At 48.9% G+C, this 11,649-nt stretch overlaps 2 protein-coding genes across 2 annotated transcripts in view; one reads left to right on the top strand and one right to left on the bottom strand.

Moving 5' to 3' along the window:
- Positions 1-2,236: 2,236 nt before the first annotated feature.
- On the bottom strand, positions 2,237-10,298 carry LOC122732403 (malignant T-cell-amplified sequence 1). Its single transcript, XM_043972530.1, has 2 exons — positions 10,208-10,298; positions 2,237-3,133 (listed from the first exon to the last, which is right to left on the bottom strand). Exon 2 carries the CDS (start codon positions 2,841-2,843, stop codon positions 2,298-2,300), a length of 546 nt encoding a protein of 181 aa, XP_043828465.1. The 5' UTR covers positions 2,844-3,133; positions 10,208-10,298; the 3' UTR covers positions 2,237-2,297.
- An 81-nt stretch (positions 10,299-10,379) lies between these two features.
- The window catches only part of EIF4E (eukaryotic translation initiation factor 4E), a 51,700-nt gene continuing 50,430 nt past the window's right edge, over positions 10,380-11,649 (top strand). The window contains exon 1 of the mRNA XM_043972529.1: positions 10,380-10,516. Coding sequence (XP_043828464.1) covers positions 10,499-10,516 — 18 coding nt within the window. The 5' untranslated portion in view covers positions 10,380-10,498. The remainder of the gene's footprint in view (positions 10,517-11,649) is intronic.

The raw sequence follows: 11,649 nt of genomic DNA, 5'->3' as shown, positions 1-11,649 counted from the left end.
TTTAAAAAACACACCAAGTTTTCAGACACCAAATTAAGAACCTTAAAGGTTTTCTTCCAAGTAAGAAGTACATCCTATGAATGTATCAAAATTATACAAGATTCCTTGAATGCCTAGCAGAAGTAATTGCGTTTAATGTCTTGTGATTATTCATCCTGATGGTCATTTGTAGATGTCCACATACGATTGGCACAAAGCCTCCAACACTGCATGGCCTCCAGAAAGAGAATCATCATTGCCCAAAAAATTTTGGCCTAAGAATCCTCACAAGAAAAATCAGGTGGATGAAGAATGCCTATCATTCAGGTATGTTACAAATTACCTATTAGTATGTTCATCAATCTATGTCTTAGACAAACAGTGCAAATGGATAATAAATTGGGTCTATAACTTAATGTAAAGGGAAGTGGCTGAATTGACTTTGGGAAGTTCTTTTAAGGACACCAAAACTTCTCCCTGAAGCAAAAGCCCAACCTTTTAATATTAATGTTCTTCAGGTGTTGTATGTCTGTAAGTCACTGAACATTTGAAGAAATAAAAGTGAAACCTCAAACGATAATGGAAACACTGTATATGGTGGGCAGAAAAAGATGATGTGTAGGGCTAACATGTAGTTGATACTCAGGAGTCAGGAAGATTGAATTCAAGATTCCACCTCAGATACTTACCAGCTGTGTGATCCTGGTCAGGTCACAGTCTCTTTTGGCCTCAGTTTCCTCTAAAAAGAAAGACCCAGACTTCATGATCTTTATATGATTTACTATGATCTTAAGATCAAATAAAGATGGGGTGGTCATGTTTGACCAAATACCTATTGAACAGACCATAAACTCCTTTAGTATCCTCAATCTGTTAAGAAAAAGGGAGGTAGACCACCCCCTGCCGTGAATTTATGGGTGTAAATGGTAAACATTATTTAGGATAAGTTACAATCTGTATTGTTGGGAGGAAAAATGCCTCTGTAGATTTTTAGATCACAGAGCTGAACCCGAGTTGAATTTATATTTTGTAGAAATCTAGATTATTCTGGAAAAACTGCTTTAATTGAAAAACATGTTTAAGATAGTGAACCCATTAAACTAGTGCATTCCTGAAGTGGCAATTCCTGGTCCCTAATTCTTAAAACAGAAGCAAAACATATTACATATAATTTATATATATGCAATATACATACATACATGTATATCTATATGTGTGTGTATATCTAGCAGATTCCCACTTTGAAATTATATACAATTACTATTTTTGAATATCCTTCCTTCCCCATCCATATCGTATCCATTCTTCAGGATTCAATTCAAGTCCCATTTCCTTTGTGAGGCATTCCCCCAGTGGTATCTAATCTATACTGATCTCTTTTTACAAATTCCTTTAACACATAAATTAGATTATGCATTTATTTCCTTGTATTTTTACTTAACTTTAAACACGTCTACTTATCTTTTGACTACTGCGTAGTAGCTGTTTGTCCTTCTCCAAAAGGATCAGACATCCGGGTGATGTCATGACTTGCGGCAAGTGAGGGAGGGGCTGAGCAGTCACCAGCCTCCCTCTCTCCCCCAGAGCCATCTGGTTGCAGTGGCAAGATAGAGATCAGGACGATGGGAGATGGCCCCCCAGACGTTTGAGGGAATCAGGGTTAAGCGACTCGCCCAGGGTCACACAGCTAGTAAATGTCAGGGTCCTCCCAACTTCAAGGCCAGTATCCCACCCACTGCCCCACCCGGCTGCCTCGCCTAGAATGTGCCTTCAGGGGGCTAAGATAGGGTCTTAAGGCCCACCACCCCTTCTTCCACACTACCCATTACGTATACTTCGGGTTTCAGGGCACCGCTCTCCGATTCCATCACCACAGGACTGATACTTAGTAATTGACGCCGGAAAGGACCGTTGGCTTCTGTCCGCGGTAGCGCGTGGATTGGCGGCCTGGGCACGATAACCATCAGCTCAGGCAGCACCTCGGGGTCGCCCCGTTTCGCTCTCACCGTGACGCAGGCGGGTGGGGGCTGGGGCCGTCACCCCCCTCCCCCTCCCCATTTTACAGATGAGGAGCGAGGCTGGCAGGGCCCCCGCGCCATCTCGGGCAGCCACGCCCCCTTCCCTCCCCACCCCTTGCGCCGCAGGACAGAAACAGACAGCACAGACGGACAGCGGTCAGGCGGACCCCCGCGTCTCCTTTATTGACTGTTTAGCGTGCCGCCCCCCGCCCCCCTCCCGCCGCCTCCCCCCACCCCGCCCCTTGGCCCCTCCGAGGGCGCCCCCGCGGCTCTGCCGCTGCCGCAGCCGCCACCAGGCCATCACTTGTAGGTCTTCATGTGCCAGAGGCCGTCGTTCAGGTAGTGGATGTTCTCGATGCCGATGCCCTTGTTGACCCGCTCGATGTCCTCGGCCGACATCTTCATGACGCCCACGCAGAGCGCGTGCTGCTTGCCCTCGGCCATGATGGCCACCACCGTGTCTGCGGCGGCCGGGTAGAGGCGCGCGCCCGGGGAAGTCAGGCCGGGGCACATGATGTTGGCGCCGCTGAGCACGAACTTGATGGCGCCCTTGTCCACGCGCTGCTGCGGCAGGATGAAGGGGTACTTGTGCAGCAGCCGCAGAGTCGGGTAGAAGGGCCCCTCCCGCTGCCGGAAGAAGAGCAGCTCCCCATTGACCGTCAGGATCTCGATGTGCTCGTGGCAGCGCACGATCTTCACCGGGTCCTTCTTGGGCATGATCTGGTTCAGCCACGGCTCGATGCCCGGGAACTGCTCCAGCAGCTGGTTCTTGATGCCTTTGATGACCGACGTCTTCAGCTGGATGCAGTTGGACACGTTCTCCTTCTCGTCAAATTTCTTAAACATGATGGCGTTCACAGCGGCTCGGCACGAGTCTCTCACGGGGGAAGGTCCACAGGCGACGGCGGCCTCCTCGGTCCCTCCGCTAAGCCTGGTCTGAGCGGAGCCCGGAGTGCTGCACTCTCCCGCCGACCCACCTCCTCAGCCGGTGAGCGGGGACGCGCTTTACGGCTCCGCACACGAGGGCGTGTATAGAGAAGTCCTTTACGGCTGCAGGTCCTGCACAGGCGCGTGTTGGCTGCAGACCAGGCTCTGCGCCTGCGCACTTCCTTTTAATTTTGCGGGAGCCTTACCACCTAAGGATTGTCAAAATATCACACAGGCACTTTTAGTTCTCAATCAAAAAAAAAAATCAAGTGAGATTTTCTTTCTGTCTGTGGGCAAGCATTTATTATGGGCCAGACAGTCCTGGCTCCACGAGTTCCTCTAAGGGGCCAACCACAAGGCGCCAGTAAGCCACGTGGGGGCGGTGTGCGGAGGCTGGCTTGCCCGTCCGAGCGTAGGAGCGCAGAGAACCTAAGGGATGGGGGGTCGGAGCAAAGGCAGGGGGACAGGCCGAATCCTAGGTAGAGAAGACTCCCAGAGCGGCTGGAGTTCTAGAGTGTCAGGGAGGAAATGAGCTGGGAGAGGCAGGAAGGTGCCTAGCTGTGAACAGCTTTAAATGCCAAGTGGCGTGCTGATGAGGATTTAGGGTGTGGGAGGTGATGGGATCACACTGGTACTCTTAAGAAAACCACTGTCTGTGGTACAGAGCCTTTGGATTGAAGTGGAAAGAATCAGGGAATACTAGTAAGACCATTCAACACCCATTCACCTAACAACGGCCAAATAAACCCTTTAAGAACTGTAATAATGCAATTTGTCTTCAAGCTAATTAAATTAAAAAGACAAAACTACAAAGGGTGGAAGGGAGAAGACAACCCATGTATACACTCAAGTCAAATACTAGAGAGGATAATAACAAGGAAAATTCTTCTATTCTTAACGGTGGACACAGCAGCTCAGAAGAAAAACAAGAATAAGGCCAATAAGTGAAACCCAAGGCTTCAGTAACTGATGGAAACCACTCCTCAGAGTAAGAATAAAGGAGAGGAAATCTAAACATAGTCCAGCAGGCACTCCAGGTTATGGGAAAGCAGATTTCAAAGGGCTCAGAGGAAATATAGGATTTCATGTAGGAAAAATGGGATCTGTCAGACATTTGGGTGTACCGGAAACTCAACAATCTAAGACTCAAATAAGAAACGTACAAAAGATGGAAACGAGGATGAATGTAAGAATGTGTGGCAAAGTCTGGAAAAAATCATCAGGGATGCTAAAGCTCAGAATGGACCTTCTGGCTGGTGAGAGAAGCTAAGGACAACTGAAAGTTTTTTCCTTTTCTTTTTCAAAACTATACTGGGAGGAAAAAATTGTAAGAGCCAAGAATTTTTGCTTGGGGCAAGTGTACCAATTAAAAAAAAGGCATGCAAACTATTGGCTTCTGAGCTTGACAGCAAAATTCCTGGGAAAGTTCTACAAAGGATCATTAAAGAGCTAGCTGTGGAATATTTAGAAAGTGGTAATTTATTACAAAGAGCCAAGATGGCTTCATCAAGAACAGATTATAAAAGATTAACCTCATTATTTTACTACAGGCGGGGAATGCTGTTAAATTTTTTTTTAACAGGCTTTTAAAAAAAATAAGCTTTATAGGGGGCAGCTAGGTGGCGCAGTGGATAGAGCACGGGCCCTGGAGTCAGGAGTACCTGGGTTCAAATTCGGCCTCAGACACTTGACACTTACTAGCTGTGTGACCTTGGGCAAGTCACTTAACCCCAATTGCCTCACCAAAAAAAAAATAAGCTTTATACAAAACTTTTTTTCTTCATAACAAAACTTTTGATAAAGCCTCTGATGTTATTCTTATGGATAAGACAGAAAAATTAAGATCAGACTATCATACAATTAGATGAACTCAGAACTAATTGGATGGATGGAATGTTAATGGTTCAGTATCACTGGGGCAGAAGGTATCCAGTGGAGTACTTCAGGACCTCTTAGCCCTGGGCTCTTTAATATTTTTTATTAATGACTAGAATAAAGATATAGATGGCATTGTCTTCGAATCTAGACTTCATCTGTAATATTTTATTTGGTTCTGGTCACCAATTTGGAGAATGTCAAAATGAAGGCAACCAGGATGGTGACAGGCCTGTGTTTTTGTCACATGAGGATTAGTTGAAGGAAATGGGGGTGTCTGTCTTGGAAGACTAAGAGGGGTAAATGATAAGCTGTTCAGGTTCAGGGATGTCAAGTGAAGGTATCAAATCTGTAGGTTGGTTTCAGTGTCAAGTCAGAAGCAGTGGGTGGAAATTGGAAAGAAGCCAATATAGACTTGCTATTAAGAAAGATTTCCTGACAATCAGCTGTCCAAAAGTAGGATGAGTTGCCTCTCTGGAGGTCATGGGGTCCCCATCACATTTACAGTGAAGGCTGTATGATCCCTTGTGGATATGTTATAGTAGGGAGTCCTTCTGTGTTTAGACTGGCTACCAAAATTCCTTCCAATCTTTTATTCTGTGACTTACTGAATACTATATATGTATGTATATATGTAATCATAACTAAGGAAAACTGTTTATATCCAAATTGTATTTCCTAGCTTAAAAGGTTATTTTTAACTAGTGTATATTCTCTTAGGCCTATCTCAGAAAGGATAAACTGTCTGTTTCAGAATTCAAATTACCCATTTCTGTTGAGGGTCCCATGTTTGTAATCACCCTGGTTTATCACCTCAGTCATCTATGACTTTTCTGACCCCTTTGGAACATCCCTTGAATCTATCTCATCTCTTCACTTACAAAAGACCATGGATCTCATTCAGGGCTTCACCAACTCTTGCTTAGAGTACTATTACAGTAAAGACTCCTTTTTGTTCTCCTAATACCTAGTCTCCCTCCTTTCCAATACATTTGACCCATAGCTGGCAAAAGTAATCTTCCTAAGGTCCACGTCCGTTTCTTTCCCACTTTAGGATCTTCAGTACTGTCACTCTCCCTATTTTTTTGCTTCTAGAATATGCAAACTCTTCTGCCAGGCACTTAACCCCCCCCCCCATTTAATGTCACGCTCCCCCTATTCTACCCCCAAATGACATTCCTGGTCTATTCTCATCCCTTTGTACAAGTTCTTATCTGTCTGGAATATCATTCTCATGTCTGGTGCCACTGATGTACAAACCTTTTCTAAGACCCCCTAATGGCTAAGTGGTCTCTCCTACTTTGTTATTTTTTATTTATTTAATGTTGGGTTTCTTTGGTGTGGGAGTTGACCTAGAAAGCCAATGAGTATGTCTCCCTATAACTTTCAAATGGGTTGTCTCCACAAGAATATAAGATCAAGGGAAGTAACATTTTGTTTCTTGTCATTGTTCAGGATAATGTATGCATTTGTTAAGTACTGCATTTAGGTTTTGTTTGTTTGTTTGTTTTGTTTTTTTGGTGAGGCAATTGGGGTTGACTTGCCCAGGGTCACACAGCTAGTGTCAAGTGTCTGAGGCTGGATTTGAACTCAGTTCCTTCTGAATCCAGGGCTGATACTCTATCCACTGCGCTACCTAGCTGCCCCAAGTACTGCATTTAGTAAGTACTTAGTTGTTCAATTCAAAGCCACAAAATTTCAGAACTGGAAGGGACCTTAAATTAAGCTCAGCTACCACTGATCCAAACCATATATGGGGAAAAAAATCCCCTCTAGAACATACCTGATATGAAGACCTCAGTTAAGGTCGGCGGAAGGGATTGATCCATTATCTCCCAAAGCAACCCCTTCCACTTTTTGGTTAGCTCTATTGTCAGAAGTTTTTCTGTACAAAAATCCAACACCTGCTTTTCCACAATTCCCATGTGTTGCTCCTAGTTGTCCCAGAACAAATTTAATCATTCCACCTGACAGTCTTTCAAAGAAATACTCAGTTTTCATGCTTTTACCTTGCCTTTTCTTCTCCAGACATCCCTACCTTTTTTCATATGACCTTCACTGTCTTAGTTGCCCCTTTTCTGGACCCTTGTTTATTAATGGAGGCAAAATGATGAAGGTGGAAAAAGACAGCATTTGGAATCAAAGGTCCTGGGTTCAACTTAACAGCTCTGCTGCTTACTATTCCCTGTGATGGTGGGCAAGTCACTTCTCTGGTCCTCAGGTTTCCGCATACGTAAAATAAGGGGGCTGGACTAAATCATCTCCAAGATGTATGACCCTAGGATATGTCCTTCCTAAAATGTCATGCCCAGAACTGAACACAATCCCTACAGATGTGGTCTGAACAAGGCAGAGTACAGTGAGACAATCACCTACTTATTCACACACCTCTCTTCATGAATCTCAAGAATGACTTCACTTCTTGGCTGTCATGTCACTCTTTTTTTTTTTTTTTTTTGCGGGGCAATGGGGGTTAAGTGACTTGCCCAGGGTCACACAGCCAGTAAGTGTCAAGTGTCTGAGGCCAGCTTTGAACTCAGGTACTCCTGAATCCAGGGCCAGTGCCTTAACCACTGCGCCATCTAGCTGCCCCCTGTCATGTCACTCTTAACTCCTACTAACTGAATTTTCAGGTAAATAAATTCCCTAGTTTTTTCACATGAATTGCTGTCTGGCCACACCTCCCTATGTCATGTATTTGTGAGGCTTTTTCAATGTGCAAGACTTTACATTTGTTCCTATTAAATTTCGTATTATTAAGAGTCAACCCAGTGTTCTAGCCCATCGAGGTCTTTTGAAATCCTGAATGTCAACCAGTGTGCATTAGCTATTCCTCCCACCTTTGTGTCAGCTATGAATTTGACAAATATGCCAACCTGGTCTTTATCCAAGACTTTGATAAAATCCTTGGGGCATGCGTACCATTGAAGATTTCCTCCTAAAATGACATAAAGCCATTAATGCTGACTCTTTTGGTTCAGCCATCAACCAGCTATAAATTCTTCTGCATTTTGTCATATAGCTTATGACTCTCCATCTTTTCCACAAGAATAGATGCCAAATCCTTTGCTAAAACCTAAGTAAACTATAGCTATAGCACTGCCCTACTTTAATAGCTTAATAACCCTGACAAAAAAAGGAAATGAGGTTAGTCTGGCATGACCTGTTTTTGATGATGCCACACTGACTTTGTGGTCACTCCTTCCTCTTCTAGATGAATATATAGATGTTTGAAATAAATTAGGAAACTTATCTAGGTGAATGATCTTAAGACTCCTTTCAGCTGCAACACTAACTGGCCTACTATTATTGTTTTTGAAATTGTTCACAATTATTATATGAAGACTTAGTTACCTAGTACCAGTCAGAGAATAAGAAAGATCTAGTTAGAAATGGTGGATACTCCCTTATAAAATCTTTAGAAATTACCTCCAGAATAAGCTCCTTTTAAGGAGCAACACAGTAGCAGTAGCAAATTGTGAGCACGTAGTCAAGGCAGCCAGGAATCCCTAACCTTTATTACCTTGTTTTTGTCTGAAGGTACCAAAAGAGAATTGGTAAATCAGTGCATGTATTGAATAGCCACTCTGACAGAGGTAAGGAAGATGCTGCAAGGGGAACAAAAGTTATAGGCATTTGGTGGTTTTTTTTGACAAACTTTACAATCTGCTAAAATTATTTTAACTATATGAAAGATGAGGTGAAAAATACACTCAAGAAAACACTGGATCTAAACAAATCCAGCTGTGAAGAGTTTGGTATATACATCAATACCAGGGATATGGTGGAGGGATTAGAAATTCATCTTTTTGTCAAGACTTCAAATCTTTTTTTTCCTCATGGAAACAGGATGTGGACTCAAGGAAGATGATTAACAACAGGGGAAGTCTTTGTCAAAAGCTTTATTATATGAACTGATTTAAGTTTTATGGGGATTTCCATTTCTGCTTCAGACTCTTCCTCTGGATCTCATAATAGTCTGGCATTATGAAAATAGCCTTATGCATATTGTAAGAAGGTGGTCTGATGGTGGCTACTATCAAAAAGAAAGTACCAGTAAGATCAGAAGTTACTGCTTTGACTATATTAATGTTCTTGCCCTCTTATTTTCTCAGAACTCTCCAACATATCTGTACATAATGGAAGTCTTTGATACATTAATTACCTTTGACACTGTGGGGGAGTTTAGATATCAAAAGATGATGACTTTGGGGCTCGTGGCCAGCCCTAATTATGTGCAGGCCAATCCATCTTCCATTATGCACTCAACAATAGGCATGACCCAGCCCCGGCCACCAGCTTCACTAACAGCAAACAGGTATATGGCAGAGCTATGATTTTCTGCGACAACATTCTTAAAAGCATGGGCAAGAGTGGGGAGGGGCGTCGTTCCTCAAAGGGCCCTCTCAGTGGCCCGTGGTTAGATTTCTTTTTCTGTACCTGCCTTATTAATAAACAGACCCTGTGCAATGGCACCGACCTGGACCACGATAGGTACCGAAAGCTGTCGGCTGGGGGCGGGGAGGAAGGCCGAGGGTAAACTCCACAGTCATAAATAACCTTTTACTGAAGGCGAACTTACCTGGGCTGGGCTGGGGGTGGAGGAGCGTTGATTTTTTTTAATTATTAGGGAAATTCAGGGTTACCCAGCCCACAAACAGAGGGGAAAGCCCAACAGGTGGTCAGGCGGCGCGGCGGCCGGGCCGGGCTGGGCCGCCTCTTGGGCCGGGCGCGCTCACAGCCCCGGCCCGGCCCGGCCGCCGCGCGCCCTTGTGAGGTAAGTCATCTTTGGGCCGCGGGCGGGAAAAAGCGAGGCCCCGGCCAGGTGGTCATTGTTAGCCAGGCCCCGCCACCCCCGGCCGTCAGTCCGGCGCTGGGTGACCAGGGCGGCCGGGTGCTGCTCCGGGGGGGGGGACTGGCCTCAGGCGCCTGACGCGGCCGGACAGCGAGCACCGAGCCCCGGGCCTGCGAAGCCCGACAGTCGCCTCCGCTGCTAGAGCCCGCTCCGGGCAGGTCGCCCCCGCCCCCGCGCAGGCATGGCCGGGAGGCGCCGGCGCTAGCCGCGCCCGCCCCGCGCCGCGCCGGCCGCACGTCCCCGCTGCTCTTTCCGTTCACTAATGAAAAGAGAATGAAGGCGGCCGTGAGGACCAGGGTGGCGGGAGGAACAAACGACTCCAAGTGAGAGCGGCCCCGGGGAGCCTTGCGGAGGCGCCCAGCCAATGAGGTTTCTTCCTGTGAGCTGAGCCCACGGGGACGATGGGAAGCCGGGGGAGCCGGGGGCCGGCGGCGCACGGGCAGCTGTAACGCAGAGGAAGAACGCAAGACGGAGGAGACCCCCTCCCGCAGCAGCCTCACTTTCGCAGTCGGACCGAGCCCCACTCCTGCCTCACCTTCCTAGCCCCACTCACCCGCCCGCCGCGCAACGCCGCACCGCCTCCGTAGACACGTGATCAGCCCTTCTCTTCCCAGCTTTCCTCCTCACTTTAGGGGAGGGGGGGAAAGAGAGGGGGGGAAAAAAAAAAAGACTCCACTTCCCAGAAGCCCTCAGTTACCCACACACCCGCCACCTTGCGCAGGCGCTGCCCGGGCCAAACGGACACGTTCGTCACGTGGGGGGCGACCGGCCAATCCGGTTTGAATTTCATTTTTTTACTCTCACCCCCCCTTCAGGAGCGGTTGTCTGATCAGATCGATCTAAGATGGCGACTGTGGAACCGGTGAGTGTTGCCTTCGGCCCCCCCCACCCCCTACCGGGTCCCCGCGCCCGGTTCCCCTGGGGCCCGGGAGACTCCTCGGGACGGCGCTCCCAGCGCGCACGCAACTCCTCGCCACCCCCTCCCCCTCTGTCGGGCGCTGACCCCCTGGTGGCGGCGGCGGCTGGGGGCGCCGGGGAGGCGGCGGCGGCGTGTAGCGCACACATTCTAGTGGGGGCAGGCGAGACGGGAGAAGTGAGGTGGGGGAGGGGCGGCGGGGAGCCGGCGGTGGTGGGAGCGCGAGGTGCCCGGATGGGCGGAAGGGGGAGGGGAGGGGGTCCGAGTAGGGGCCGGCTGGAGAAGTTGCCGGCCCGCGGGGGCCCGCGGTGGGGAGGAGGCAGGATCGGGTCTCTGGTCGGGGCTGGCGGGCTGGGGGCGGGCGCGTGAGGCTCGCTTGTGACGGGAGTCGAGGGGAACGGGGAAGGTTGGCGGCGGGGCTTCGGGGAAGCCGGCCACCGGCCGCCGTAGGGGCGTGCGCCGCGGCTTCGCGAGGTGTCGGGGGTTGGCCGGGCGGGCGGCACGCGCGGAGGGCCTGGACCACGCCGGCCGCGGGGAGCGGAGGGGCGGGCGCCGGGGCTCGAGGAGCGCGCGCGAGCCGCGGACCGGGCTTGGCGGCGCGTGGGGCCGAGGGCGGTGGGCGGCCCCGGATCGCGTTTCGCCCAAGTGGCTTTTGGGGGAAAGGAGCGTGCGAAAGTCGGGGCGGGAGCACTTTGTCTTGGCTGCGCGGCGCCGGCCCGGGCTGTCAGGGAGGAGCGCCGGGGAGGGGAGGGGGCAGTCGCGGCCCCTCCTGGGCCTCCTTCACGCGCCGCTGGGGCCCGGCCGGCTCGCGCTTCGGGCTTTCGACTGCCCTCCATTCATTCATCCTTCCCCCCGTTCTGCGCATTGCGCATGCCTTGGAGCCCTGGTAAGGAGGCCGGAATCTTCGATTCCTCCCAGTCCAGATGGATTGGGAAATTTGCCCTCTTGGGCTGTACAGGGGAGGGCGGAACTTCTTCCAAAACTGGGTCTTTTATTTTCTTGCCGGTTCCTTCTCCCCACCTTACTCGTTCCCCTCCCAATCACATTTCAAGCAGGCCTCATTTTAGACTGTGAGAAGC

The sequence above is a fragment of the Dromiciops gliroides genome, chromosome 6 (genome assembly GCF_019393635.1).
Source record: "Dromiciops gliroides isolate mDroGli1 chromosome 6, mDroGli1.pri, whole genome shotgun sequence".
NCBI classification, from domain to species: domain Eukaryota; kingdom Metazoa; phylum Chordata; class Mammalia; order Microbiotheria; family Microbiotheriidae; genus Dromiciops; species Dromiciops gliroides.
Note: the sequence above shows the minus strand (reverse complement) of the source record. Positions and strands in the feature narration are given on the sequence as shown.